Genomic DNA, 15710 nt, shown 5'->3' with positions numbered 1-15710 from the left:
GGAATGCAAAATGATGGGAGGACTGTTCACGTTCAACTGACTGATCAGGTTTTGTTATTGACTGTTATTTGCTGAGCGACAAAATCTGGTCTCTGTTATTATCTGTTGGTGCAATTAGATGTTTATTGGTTTGGATTTGTTGTGTGAGTAATGCACCCAGGACAACTGGAAATGCTGTTCATCATTAGCTTCGTTAGAAATTTCCCTGAATATCTATTTGCATTTCATCTGTTCCTCCCTCTGTTCCTCCCTCTGTCCCTCCCTCTTTCGCTCAATCTCACAAGGCTTTGTATTTCTCAGTTTCTTCTCTTTCTCCAGGATATTTGTCTTGTGTTTATATCTTGACGCCGTTCATACATATGGCATGTGATGACTCTTATACCGTCCAAATCATCCCTCTCCAGAACAGCCTCTACAGTCCTGATGCTCTGCACTGCTTCCACTGGGTAAGAGACTGGGGGCGGGGGCTGGGGGTGCATGGGAGGGTGGGAACTGGGATGGGGGTGTTCCTCAGATGGGATGGGACAGTTCATAAAAGGGAGCAAATCATATAAACCTCCTCGTGGAAAAAGCAGGACAGTCTTGTGATTAAACTTAAAAAAGAAAGATCGCAAAGAAAAATGTTGAATGTAAATTTGCCAAAGCCTTGTATTCACAGCCTGAAAGTTTAAGACTTGTGTAGTTTGCATACTTGGGCAGGCTGAAACGAGGTTAGAAGGTTAGATGGCTGAGAAAAAAATGAGAACTATGTAGTCCATGTACTTGTATTTTAAATACTTGCCAAGGTGTTGTCCGTTGTTGCTAAGCATGTGCAACTTTAATGGTTGCTGAAGTGTTCTGGTTTCTATAGGGCATTGCTAAGTTGGATTGCATTTGTCAAAATTATTTGGTTGCTAGACGTCTAAGTGCCTGCAAGGAAACTGATAGTCCCAGCCTCAGATGTCTGAGGCACACACAAAATTGTAAACACGTCAGGGCTCCGTACAAAAAATTAAAGGGATAGTTCACCCAAAAATTAATAATAGCCCGTTTTTCACTTGTAGCAATTTTCTGTTGTTGTAATTATGTTTGCTTAGTTTTCACCAAAACTCACACTGTTTTGCTGTAGATTATTAAACTCTTAAACTGCCTCAGAAGTCTGTCTGTCTGAGGTATCGTGCACAAAAGCTGCCTGCAAAGTCATTGGCTGTTAAGGCTGCCTGAGTTTTCAGACGCAGCCCTGGAGTTTTAAAGTTGTTATATGATTGGTTCAATTCCACAGGATCTCCATAAGATGTGTGTTCTTTAACAGTCCATTTGGAAACAAAGACGTGACTCATGGAATAAAAAAGCCTTCATGTTTACAGCTGTGACAATGAACATTTATCATGGTCAACTAAACATTTCATTTCACATTTTATATGTGAAGTTCATGGCATAGACTCTGTAAAAGACATCCAGAAATTTTACACACCAGTCTGTTATGGTAGAGAACAAACTTGAACAAAACAAACTGTGGCTTTAAAACAAATTTGTGGCTTTACATGTCAGTCGGACGGCATCTTCGACCGTGAAGGTGTGGCTACGTGAGACTAGATAACTGATAGGGAATTAGCCTTTCGCCGAGCCCCGCCCCCCTTAGTTACTGCTGCTACCTCCGTCAAACAAATGGTCAAACACGGGCAGCGCGACAGATTGCCATGACGGCAAAGGGTATTCCCGTGCGTGTCAGTGACCTTTTTTGGAGCAATACCTCCGCGATATCAAGCAAGATCGAAGCAAAAGGGGTTACGGTATGCGGTGGAGGGATTTATTCCAAATATAAAATTAAGAAATGAATGAGACACGACTACTATTGATGCTAATGCTTACCAGTCTCAAGAAAAATCAGAAAAACCCCATGACCATGCTAAGTTACCTCAAATGCAACCAGCACAGCCTTGAAGATTTTATAAACTGGTTCAGTGGCTAATTGTTTGGAGTTCGAAATATATAACTTGCGCTGCATATTTATTCATTTTGCCTCCGATACAGGAGTAGCACGTTCACTTTAACAAGCAGGTTGTTCATTACCACAGCAACCGATTGCGTGTCATGCTCATGCTGAATGCGATTTTCGTGTTTAAAAAGTAACTAACGTTATGCATAAGAGACGGAAAGAGGCAGAGAACCATACGTTATTTAAGGTTATTTCTATTCGTTACGATATTGATATATGATTATGAACTGATGTTGTCATGTAAGCTTCATGCTTTCCCCGTTGCGAACGTCCTCTAAACTGTAGTCTACGGTGCTGCACTGCTAACTTAGCTGACTGCTGCTCATTTTCCCAGAGAATATCATGGTATGTTAACAACAACCCTTTAGAAAATGTACAGTAAGTCCTTTGTGGATCCTCTTGATCTGCTTTCTCCGTGCTTCTTTGACTAATCTCAGTCGCACGCACGCTGCACGCGAGACGAGTTAACCATGTTCGACACATTTAACTGGAATTGGGGCGTCCACACTGTTTAATACATCTTAGGCACCGCTCGCGTTGTGTTTTGGGCTTTGGAAAGGGAAAAAACACAACTTCTCCAGACAATCTCTCGGGGTATCATGTGTCCGATTTACTAACGCCGTGGGCGCACCGCTTACTGTTTGACGGAACAGCTCACACAGTAACGGTTGCTATGATGTGTGATTGGACAATGGCCATTTTGTGGGAGGGGCCGGCGAAAGGTCAATTGCTAAGCAGTTGTTAAAGTTAGAGACAAAAGTGTCCAATCCTCCCCAGTCTAGGGTTGGGCATGTCAGTGACAAAGATAAAAAGAAACTAAGGAACTATATTTTTTAACAGCTGCGTCCCTTGTCCCGTCCAAGCTCAAAGACAATCATTACAGGCAACGCATTCTCACCCCAAGGCGTCACCTTTGACCATGCTTCAATATTTGACGTTTTAGGCGCCCTTTAACGGCAGTTACATGACGCGATCCTATGGCGTCATTTAACTGACGCTAAAGGAAAGCGTCAGTTAGATGACGCGGTTAGGTTTAGGTCTGGCGGTAGGGTTACACGCGATCCTAGGGCGTCATCTAACTGACGCTAAAGGGCGCCTAAAGCGTCAGATATTGAAGCATGGTCAAAATGCTTCCCAAGGCGTCAGTTAGGTGACGCCTTGGGGGTGAGAATGGGCTGTTACGGGACAAGAGTATCATCGCAGAACAATTGTGTGGATCTTCAGGAGAGGTTCAGGCCAAAATAATAAACAAAAATTAATCTGGATAAATGGATGAAACTTACCTATCAGAGAAAAAAAGAGATTTAAAATAGTAACCTCCTCCTATCAGTTTCCAAAATAAATATTCGTTACAAAGAAACAAGGAAAAATATCTCAATCACAGAAATGAAAGCTTAACATACAAAAGTAACAAAAAGTGTACAGTCTTTTGATCTTTAGAGGCCAGTGAAAACACTGCAACTCATGATAACTCTTGAAGTATGTCTAACAGCTACAAGCCAACAGCTACCAACACTACAACAATAACTGGATGTCTGGGGCAGGAAACACTCCATCACTGCTGTCTTTCCCAGCATTTAAAGGGCATATTGCAGGTTAGAGGACCCAACGAGTCAATGCATAGAAAAACAATGTAGGAACTAGATTTTCTTTAAAATATACGTATAAACACGCCACAGAAGCTTCTGCAGTCGTTTTTGTGAGAAAATTTTACTTCCGCATCTGAAAATGGGCGTGGCGGGCGTGACGCAATGAGCGGGAGAGTGGTCGATTCACACAACAGGAAAACAATGAATCGCAATGACATTTCGGACGCTGAGGAAATACTCGTATGACGGATCAAGCCATAAAGTTATTATGAGCCTGCTATAGAGGGGTTTCACCGACGTCACGTTCTGGGCGGTAACCCGGATGCGCGGCCATTTTGGAGGTACTCGGTGTAAACAACTGAATGGAGCACAATGGACTATTGTGCGCTGTGGATACTTTAAGTGAATTATAGCCATATCTAAACAACAGAAAAGCTCATCAAAACGCGTTCAAGATGCAAAGGCATATAGGGAAGGACTTGGGCCACAAGAAAAGGCGCGATATTTTGAGAAATTACGATTTATTGGCAGTGCAGATTCCTACGAGTTAGCTCCCTCTTCGTAGATCCATAACAACCCGGTGATTCTTCCTTCAGTTGCATATCCTGATATATTGAATTGTGCACCTTTTCTGTAATCGTGATATGTTCTTTAAATATTTTTGGCATTTGTTTTCTAGTTGGTAATATTTTTGTAAAGATATTTTGACAAATAAAAGTTATACTCAAGTTACATATAAAATTGTGTTTACAGTTAGTGTATTGCACTACATTACACTGTATAATTTATAGTAGTGTAAAGTTTATAAGTGTCCTGATAAAAGTCTTTTTTCTTTAATAAATCTGTGTTCTGATGATCGGGATATGCTGTGTGTTGTCATCCACAATGACTGTAAATTAACAATCATTTATAGATCATTTTTGGCTTAATAGACAAGTTCAGACATGGATTAATTTATATTTTTATTGGCAAAGTGCATATAAAAATATAATTTAGATTTAGATTATAATTTAATTCAGATTAAAAATAATGTAATCTGATGGACTAAAGTTCACCAGAGCACAACAGACAAGTTCAATCTTATCTATGGTACAATACCCATCACTATCTTTGTACATCAATTGGCAATATTCCCCCCAAAATAGTATATTTCTGGCGCACACAACCAATCACACGTTCAACATGAATCCTGACGTGGGCAATTTAATGCGAATAAACATGACATCAATTACATCAGTGACAATCCTTGAAGCAGTGGCTTTTGACACGTTGAATGCATATGACAGGAAGGTTGTGGAAACATTAAGCCTAAGACGCATCAATGTCAAAATTTTGGAAGTCGATAATATTCCAAATGTTTTTCTCGGTTTTTCCTATTGGTACAACCTGAAACACGGCAATAATTAAACATTTTCCTTGACGACGTTCGAGATATAGCTCAGTGCCTATGCTTATTGTGATGCGGAATGCCTCCAAAATGGCCGACTTCCGGTTTGATGACGCGTCGTGAAACCCCTCTATGCTAAAGAGATCAGGGACAGGCGGGGGGTTTTCCAAGATGGCGACCTAACCGCTCCTGTTTTACCGTGCGTGTGTGCAATAAATACCAAAACTAAGTATTCGGCTGTATACTCTTATCGAAAGTCTCTGAGCAGAGTTTGTTTGTGATTAATCGGTTACCCACATGTCTACACGGGATAAAAAGAGAGTGATGAAGGCAGCTAAGCAGGCAGTAACAGGTTCGACAAATCCCCTCGTGTCAAACTGTCATGACTACACTACCTCGGTAGGCCAGCTTTCCTTGATGCCGTCTGAAGATGATTTTCCATCGTATCCGGCTACACCTTGTAAGCCGCCTGCGTCTAAAAAAGCTCTCCTGAGAGATGATTGTGCGGGCTCTACTTCTAACTCGGACATTGTTGATACCCTCTCGACTCTGATCAACGCGAGATCGGACGCCATTGAAAAAATGGTAGGTGAAAATACCATGAAAATAGAGGGTCTTAAGATGACAATCGACTTCGCATGCAGAGAAATAAAGGATGTGAAAAAAAGGGTTGAAAGTATGGAGAAATGCGTGAAGAAAGAAGAAGAAGAGGTCGTCCATCTTAAGGTCAGAGTCACAGAGTTGGAAAACTACTCAAGAAGATGGAATTTGAAACTATTTGGAATTCCGGAGTCGATTGTGGATGTTAAGATCGAGTCTATTCAGATCTGCCAAGCCATACTTCCTCAAGATCAGAATAAAGTGGCGGAGGCAATTGACATTGTGCATCGTCTAGGAAAGAGGCAACCGGGTGTGTCCAAACCAAGAGGTGTCATACTTCGCTTTCTGTCGAGAACATATCGGGATGCAGTCTGGGCCGCGGCAAAGAACAACTCATTTTTACGGGAAAAGGGCCTCCGATTCGCTGAAGATCTTCCGCAGGCTGTTAAGGAGATCAGAGCTAAATTATGGCCTGCCATCCAAAAGGCTCGTAGTGAAGGGAAATCGGCGTACTTTGTTGGGGCTCGTGCCTTCATCGGTGGCGTCGAACTTCGTCTACAACAGAACGAGGAAGGCCAGCGGAATGCAATTGGTGATGAGGACAATATGTCTTAAAACCGTACCATTTGATGCCCATTTGGGTGCTTTTGGAACTTTTCAATTCAGGTAAAGATCACATTTCTTGTATGCTCAGAGGTTTATTGACTTCACTGTTGGTGTTTGCACATCGTTCGGTTAATTCTCTCAAGGTTATTTACTTTCCGTTACAAAGGTGACATTGGATCTTTCTTTTAGTTTTTTTCAAATTTGTTGTTAATGTCTTTTTCAATTTTTTCTTTAAATGCCAGAGGATTGCGTCATACTTTAAAGCGTAAAGCTCTTTTTTTGTTCTCTAAGCAATTTAAAACTGACCTTTGCTTTGTACAAGAATCGCATTCTATTCCTGAGGATAGCAAATTTTGGAGATCACAATGGGGGAGTGATGTATGGTTTTCCAATTGTTCTGAGCGTTCAGCTGGTGTTATTACTATGTCGAATCGTTTTAATGGCAATATTTTACATTCTGAAGGGGATTGTAATGGTCATTTTCTTATTCATGTTTTATCTTTTAATAATATTACGGTTTTAGTTATCAATATGTACGGCTACAACTCCAATGCAGAAAATTCACGGCTACTTATTTTGTTAGAAAGTAGAATGAAACACTGGTTGTCTAAATTTCCTAGTGCATATATTATTTTTGGAGGAGACTTTAATATTACTCTTAATAACCAGATTGATCGCTGGCCCCCTGGAAAGAATTCTTCGACTTCTAGGCAATTACTTCTTTTAATGGATAGGTACGATTTAATAGATATTTGGAGGGAGAAATTTCCAGACGATTCAGGGTTTACTTGGTCCAACAAGAATCTTAGTAACTCTTCGCGCATTGATTACTGGCTGATTTCTAAGGCTTTAAATAAAGAAGATATTTCAGTTTCTGTTCACCCGACTCCTTTGACAGACCATAAAGCAATTCTGATACGAATTAATTTTTTTGCACTAGAGAAGGGATTTACTAGAACGTCTTATTGGAAGCTCAATAACATATTTAAAACTTGATACTGTTAAATTAGAAATTAATCGCTTACTTGATTGCTATTTAAAGAAATCTATTACAGAAAATTCATATTCGAATAATTGGGAGTTATTTAAGTACGAAGCTTCTAAATTTTTAAGGTCTTTTGGGAGCTCCTATATCCGGGCTGGAAGGGCAGAGGAGGATAATATTATTTCAGAGATTTCTTCTTTTATGGAAAAGGGATTAGATATGCTCACAAATGAAGATCATTTAAATTTAGCAAAATTGCAAAACAAATTAGACGAGATCTATAAAAGAAAAGCTGAGGGCGCTTTTATTCGTTCCAGAAAGAAATGGCTCGAGGAGGGGGAGCAGAATTCTGCTTATTTTTTCCGCTTGGAAAAACAACGTGCTAATTACAATACTGTACATCAAATCAATATTAACGGCTCCGTTACCTCTGATTCGAAGTTGATTTCTGAATTCTGCTCAGCGTTCTATAGTAAGCTTTACACCTCCAATTTTTCTGAACAGTCATCTTCCTCCTTTTTTGCCTCTCTAGATAAATCTAAGAGTATACTACCAGATGATAAAGATCTTTGTGACAAACCTCCAAGTATTAAAGAAATAACAGATTCAATTGATCGATTAAAAAATAACAAATCTCCTGGGACGGATGGGCTTACTGGAGAATTTTATAAGTGCTTTGCCCCAAAACTGGCGCCGTTTTTACTGAACGTTTTTAATGAAAGTATTTCTGTTGGCCAACTTCCAGCTTAAATCAGGGTCTTATTACGTTGATACCGAAGTCAAAAAAGGATTTATTATTTATTGATAATTGGCGTCCTATTTGTCTATTGAACAATGACTATAAAATACTTGCGTGTATATTTGCTGAGAGAATTAAGACGGTCCTTGACTCGATTATTGATCAAACACAATCTGGTTTCATGAAGAACAGACATATTTCCAACAATATTAGATTAGTTTTAGATCTTCTTGATTACTCTCATCTGATTTCGGATCAAAGTTATATTTTATTTTTGGATTTTTACAAAGCATTTGATTCTCTTGAGCACAACTTTATTTTCCTCAGTTTGGAAAGATTTGGTTTTGGTCCTTTTTTCAGTGATGCGGTGAGAACCTTATATTGTAATGCCAACAGTTCAATTAAATTAAAACATGGGACTTCTTCTAGATTTGAGGTCAAAAGGGGTATACGTCAAGGTTGTCCTATCTCTCCCTATCTGTTCTTATTAGCAGCTCAACTCTTAGTAGACCATATCAAGCAAAGCAACCTTGTAGGTATCTCAATTGCTGGTAGGGAGGTGATCATCAGCCAGTTGGCCGATGACACCACACTCTTCTTAAAAAATAGTGATCAAGTTGCAGTAGCTTTAGGTATAATTGATGCTTTCTCTAGGGCCTCTGGTCTATACCTTAATTTATCTAAGTGTGAGTTATTATCTATTACAGGGTGTGATATTTCATCTATATGTAATATTCCTGTCAAAGAAAAGGTTACATATTTAGGAGTTGTAATAACTAAGAATCAAGCTATACGATGTTCTGATAATTTTATTCCTGCTATTGATAAAACCCGTAAAAAACTCAATCAGTGGCTCCAAAGAAATATTTCATTAAAAGGTAGGGTCTTGCTTACTAAAGCTGAAGGGTTATCTAGATTAACATATGCAGCATTAGCTCTTCATTTGGACGATAAAACGTGTAAATTGATAGATAATCTTTTGTTCAATTTTGTTTGGAGGAATCGTACCCACTATATTCGAAAAACTGTTGTAATGAACACATATGAAAATGGAGGTCTAAATTTTCTAGATTTTAAAACTTTAAATTACACTTTTAAAATTAATTGGATGAAACACTTTTTAAAATGCCCCTCCTCAATTTGGAACTTTATCCCGAATCATATATTCTCCCAGCTGGGAGGCCTACAGTTTCTTTCGTTATGCAATTATAACATTGAGAAATTACCTGCAAGGCTCTCTTCATTCCATAAACAAATGCTTCTGGCTTGGTCTCTTATTTATAAACACAACTTTTCCCCACACTCATATTTTATATGGAACAACCGTAATATTCTTTACAAAAACAAGTCCTTATTTTTTCAAAACTGGTATGACAACAATATTACTTTAGTTTGTGATCTGTTTAATAAAGATGGGTTTTTATATAAGTATGGTGAATTTCTGGAAAAATTTAATTTTCCTGTCACACCTAGAGAATTTGCCATTGTTTTTGATGCTATTCCCACAGGTGTTATTGCATTGTTTAGAGGTTTTGAAAGCTCTTTGCTCGCCACACCACCTATTCTCGATCCCACTCAAACAATGGTGGGCAAACTATGTTTAGTCCCATATTCTAGTAATAAATCCATTCGTGCTCTCTTTCAGAAAGATATTGTTACCATATAACACTATTTGATGCCATTGGTAGTATACGACGATCAATATTCTTGCTTCGGCATACCATGTTGAACTCCATCATATTGCCGGGATGCTAATCATTTGATCTGAAGTGAACGCTACACACGACCGTGTTTTCCGAGCCGAGAGGAGAAATCCCGTCTCTTCACCTGCTCAAACCGCACCAGGAACGAAAGATAGGCTATATAGCACAGTCACTTTTATTGTAATGGAAACTTGTGGACTCGATCTTGAAGTCCTGACAGGCTGGAGTTTTTGCAATCTCCACAAACACAATATTTACCATGACGATGATAAATTAAAATGCAAAAACTAACGAAAGCACACTGACTGACGAGCGCTCTCACTGAACACCAGCCTGCTCTCACTGAGCCGAGGCTGCGGCTCCCTGCTATGACGTCAAATGACGCGACGTTGAAAAAAAAGCCGTTTTTACTAGCAGTCCAAGAAACGCTCACTTTATCTTCTAAATTAGTGTCCTTATGTTGTTTTAAAACATTTTAAATCCTGCATTAACTTTTCATATGGTATTTTCATACAAGGTTATCTATAAATTTCGATTTTTTTTTTTACCTGCAATATGCTCTTTAAGCATTCAACGCAATCTTCCACAGCTTATTCCAATTAACCCTTGTGCATCAATTTAAAAAAGTTACACATAGGTAAAAAGAGGACAAAAATGTCCATGTCAAAAAACTGTCATAAAATGTGACGCTTTGGAGCACAGACTTAAGTTTGGTATCATTTTAAAGAAGACCCTTTGCAGATTATTGCTGAAGTGAAAAAATAATAATAAGTGAATCCAAAAAAAAGTTATATAGGTATAAGTTTATGAAAATTATTTATAAAAATATTTTATATAAAATATTTTTTTTTTTTAAATCAGGTTGAACTCAAAACTGCAATAAAATCAAAGCCATAAATCTAAATAGGTTGTGTTCCAAATTTGAGAATGATATCTCAAAAAATGAGCTTTCGGTAACAGTTTGTTTGGGCGTAGTAACATATTTTCCCCATTGGGTGCCAGCAAAACAGGAATAAAGCGATATTTGTTTTATAGGCCACACTTAAAAAAAATGACACCATCTGATAAAAAATAGTAAAAAATAAAATTTTGAAGCCTTGCCATCAGAATGAAAGCCTCTTAACAAAGATTGCATAATTTTATAGTTAACTGAACCGGGGATTAAAAATGGCAGTTTAATGGGTTTCAATGGGGACATTTTTGTTCAAAAGGGGCTGAGAGGGAGTATTTTTTGTACCGAATGCAAAAAATTTTTTTTTTTTGAAAATGACGGTGAAATAGTAAAATTCCAATAAAAATACACACCTGTGCCAAGTTTTTTGCAGTTAGCTTTAACACAGGCAAAGTGATCAAAAAAACAAAACTGAAAAGGACAAAAATGTCCATAAGGATGCACAAGGGTTAAGCACGTGTGACGCACAGAGAAAGAGAGAGAACTGCACACAATAAACAATATACATCACATTACAAAGAATGTAAATAAACAACAAAAAAAATAAACTTTACATCCAGGGACGTATAAGTAAGAATTTAGTTTTTTTCTGCAACTTTTTTTACTGCCGAACAGCCAGGTTCTCGACCAATGCAATAATGATCAGATTATCAATATCACAAACAATTGTTTGTGAAATATTTTCCAATAAACGCTCTAGTCGTAATGCTTTATTCTGTCTATTTAATGTGCTAAATGTGTGTTGATACTGAAGTGTGAGGTGAGGTGAATATTTATGCTGTTTTGCTAAATGAAGGTATTTCTTTCAGCTGAAGAGACGTAGAGATCTGGAAAGACAGAAGGATGTCCTGTGGGCTGGACTACAGGTTGTGGAACAAACACAACTGTGGTACCAGAATCGCCTGCAGCTGAATTTACGAAGGCACGTTAGCTTTACGGGAGACATGGAAGGAGAGGTACGTTCCGTCACAAAACACACCGTAAAGCAGTCAGTTAAAAACAGGTTTAGGGTTAGTATAAGTTGACATTTAGTTGCAGTGTGTTACCGATGTATACACCTAGAGGCCTGTTCCTACAAGACTTTAATTCAAACCCTGCACATTTCTAAATCTCAAAACCCTCTATGGCTTTTTTTTTTTACTTTTTAAAAAAACATTTACAACCAACTTAGGCCCCGTCCACACTACTACGTTTTTGTTTAAAAACGGAGAATTAAAATGAATACGGTCTCCATCCACTCCAGCGTTTTATCTGTGTATTAGAATTATTAGAAATTATTAGAAAAGCTCTCCGTTTTTAAACAAAAACACAGTAGTGTGGACGGGGCCTTAGAAAAAAAAATAGAACTAAACCCTCATCTAACAAATTTTTCCCAAAAGTCAGATTTCTAAGGCTTGTTTTGATTAGCCAGGAGAGTTTTCTTTACAGACATAAAACATTCTATTTAGGTTAAAAAAAAAAATCAAAATGTGTGGTGCTGTGGATCTGGTGTAACTGTTATCTACTATCAGAGTACTACTATGAAATTGATGTTTCTTAAAAAAACTTTATTATCTGAGGTTGAATGGCTATCAATGAATACAAAGTCCCCCCCCCCCCCCCCCCCAACACATAATGGTTTCATTTTGGCATCGACCAGAGGGTACTTAATGTTGCCATCACAAGCCAACACAGAAGATCATCTTTCCCATTTCTGTAATTGTGATTGTACGTCACTTTAAGTGAAAAGAATAAAAAACTGAGGCTTGTATCATGATGGTAGTTAAACAAACATATAGGATTATAGGATTAGTTTCGAGTTTGATAAGTGTCTGCACATGAAAGGATGAAGTCAGTAAGCGAACAACCAATCACATGCCTTAAAATAATATAGAGACTGTGATTCACTTCTTTTCTCTCTTTGAAAATATGAAGAATTTATGCATTTACATTGTAAGAAGAAAATATTTTAAATAAAACTATACTAAACTTTTTTATTTGTAATTTATTTGATTTTCATTTTTGACATTACTGTCCAAAATGTGTAAATAATGAACCTATACCTGACAGGGCCATTGCTCCTGTGCTCTGCGGTCCTGTATGCAGCGTGTTAACGGGAGTATGGGTAGTTTGATGAGCGACTCCTGTATCTGGAATAATCTGGCCCCAGAAGAGACTGGAGGTTCAGATTGGGACCTCCGGTGGAGCAATGCCACACTGGTCAAGGTATTGATAATAATAGTGGTATTTTTGTTGTTTTTGTTTCTGCTGTGCAGTATCAGATTCAGCATTACATGTGTGGATTTTATATACAGGAAGTTAATCGACAGAATCAACGGATTTCCATGTTGGAGCTTCAGAAGGCACGACTTCAGCAGCTGTTGTCTTATAGCACATCTGATTCATCATATCCACACATTTACAACTGTAATCACAAAATGGTTTCAACCAAATCAAACAGAGAATTGTAAATATTTAAAATAGCTTTGAAAACACTGAATGTTAAAATTAATTTAAGGGCCTGAGTGTGCTCGTTGTACCATTGGACTATTTTCTTTAATCTTCTTTAAGCGCAAAGGAGCAAATGTGTCTAAAGTGCTGGAAAAGAGAAAGTCATATGTTTCTGTCACAATATTGATTTCTTCTAAGCTATCTGCAATGCTGAGGAGATGAAACTGATCAGGAATATTGTTAATAAAGAAGTGATACAGTAGATCATACATATTCAGCTTTGCAGCCTTGGCTAAATTAAGTATACACAAGACTAGATAATGATCTGAGATGACATCGATCCGTTGCAGAATTTCAACGGCATCAACATTGATTCAATTTGATATTATTAGATCTAATATGATTATGACAATGAGTAGGTCCTGACGTGTCTAACTCCAATAGAGTTCAGAATGTCTCTAAATGCCAATCACAATGTATCTTTTTTGTTATCTATTAATGTATATTATATATGTATATTAATATCAATATAAGTCTATGGGTGACGTCGCAGACGCTTTGTCCATATTTTGTACAGTCTATGGTAAAACCATACCTATATATTTTGTATTGCTATATATATTAACAACTCATCAATTAAATATTTATCATTGCATATTCTGCATTATTGGATGTTTTTTTAATAAACACCGACCGAAAAAAACGATAAAGTTTTAGGGCTGGATGATATGATGATGTGTATAGGCTATATATAACACTGATATAAGTGATCACCCGGATTTAGACCTACCTATATTGTAGTTATATAAAACGTTCACAGGCAAATTTGCTTTATGTTTAGGTCTATATTGCTTTTATTTCCCCGGTGACGAAATCAGGCAAACATAAATGGCAGGCAACACGATTCCTGGCTGCATGTCAATATCCATGGATCACTGGAGCTTTAGTAAGTTGTAAGGAACACTATATTGAGTCCAACATTAAGTTTAAATTGATAAAATTGCTAGTTTTAGTCGCATTTTCGCAGTTTCCCCTATTAAATCCAGTCACACAGCAGATCTTTTGTCACTCAGTCAGGCTGAGGGGGGTTGTTCCGGCAGGAAAGTGACGTCAATGCATTCCCTCTATAGGCGCGATGGAGGACGAAGGATACACACAGTGGAGAAATGTGGAGCTTTCATGTCTTTTGAGTGTTTGGGGTGAACAGTGCTGGCATGAATGCAGGGTTGTTACAGAAATAAATCATAAATCTGTGTTTGAAGACATTTCTCGAGATATGAGGTACGGTTTTAAGCACTTGTGTCTTTAGTGCCAACAAAGGCTGTTCTCTTTTTCTCCGCCGTACAAGACCAATGTTTTGCTGACTTTTTAGATGACTTTTCAAAATATTGTGCATATCAAAACACTGCATAATTTTGTTTGCATCCATTGCATTTCATGCTGTTTTACTCCCTTTTTCTGAGTCAGAACGTCTACATTTGTTTCAGTAGTGCATTGTGTAAATCGATATCGGATTCAGGTCACTTTTAAAAGATGATGTAAGCGGGTCGTCCAAAACATCAGAAAAATCGGATTTGGGCATCAAGACCTGTAGTGTAAATGCAGCCCAAATCTAGACTGAAAACACGTCTCTTTAATTTGGCATACACTTAAGGCATTATCAATTTCCCAAGATTTATCATAGTCGGCAGGAATCCAAGCCGTATCCAGATCAAATGGAGGACCTGCGCCTACTCGCCTAGACACGACGACAACGCATGATGTAGTCAGTCGGATCCGGCACGTATCCAGATCAGATGCAAGACCTGCGCCTAGACACAATAGGTGTGTTCGACATCGAATGCGGCTGGATGTAAGCGATCTGCGAGAGTAGCCGCGTGCAGGCGGGGAGGAGCTGCAAAAGGAGATGTGAAGTTCCCGTAGTGAACGCTCACGTTGTATTTGCATACTTTTTATTTTACATTTTTATTCAATACTTTACTGCTTCATAAAGCATCTGTTTGAAGCGCTGCATCAAGTCGGACAAAATTTCTAACCGGCATGCATTGCTTCAAGTCAGCCACGGATTGGTCTGTGCAGAGCTGCGTGAAGTCGAACAAGCCTAACTGTATGTTCACACTGCCGCTGACTTAAGCTTCCAAAGCGGCCAGAAGTCATTCATTTTCAATGGAAGCTGGCTTTTCTTAGCAGCAAGGAGCGTCAAATCCATCAGCGTTGTGTATTGGGCTTTATGAGCATCAATCAGAAAGTTGAAAGAAGCTCAACTTTATGGTAATGAGGCATGACCCGGTTCAGCGGCAAAACGGCAGCAACCAATCGGGATACAGACGTGCTTCGCTCTGGCTGATTCCGGAGAAACATACAATGTAAACTTTCGTTCCTACCAAAACATTAGTTCCGAGAAAATGGAAGAGAAGCTAATCATCGCCATTGCTGTGTTTCCTATTGGTTTCGTATAATTTATGACATGATGTTGTTTGCTGATAGGGACCGCATGAGCACAACTTTTATTTGAAATATTTCCGAACGCTCGTTTTAAAACGTTTTAAAGGATAAACAACACGTCTTTTAAAGATATCGATGACATCATTACAGATATCATAAATTGAGTTTTGACTAGTCAAAATATATTACAGATATCTCAAATCGGATTTCTTACTAGTGCAATTATAATTGCAGATATCTCTAATTGTCATTCTGACTAGGCTAATTAATTATCACTCATAAAAATACTATTGTTA

General features: G+C 38.2%; 1 protein-coding gene across 1 annotated transcript; it reads left to right on the top strand.

Moving 5' to 3' along the window:
• Positions 1-52: 52 nt before the first annotated feature.
• Positions 53-14870, top strand: sapcd1 (suppressor APC domain containing 1). Its single transcript, XM_089126768.1, has 4 exons — positions 53-446; positions 11349-11495; positions 12589-12744; positions 12834-14870. The coding sequence occupies exons 1-4, from the start codon at positions 360-362 to the stop codon at positions 12987-12989; spliced, it is 546 nt and encodes a 181-aa protein (XP_088982894.1). The 5' UTR covers positions 53-359; the 3' UTR covers positions 12990-14870.
• The last annotated feature ends 840 nt before the right edge of the window (positions 14871-15710 follow it).

Source organism: Pimephales promelas, chromosome 24 (genome assembly GCF_988280905.1).
Source record: "Pimephales promelas chromosome 24, fPimPro1.hap1.1, whole genome shotgun sequence".
Taxonomy (NCBI): Eukaryota; Metazoa; Chordata; class Actinopteri; order Cypriniformes; family Leuciscidae; genus Pimephales; species Pimephales promelas.
This window is presented reverse-complemented; position numbering and strand designations above follow the sequence as displayed.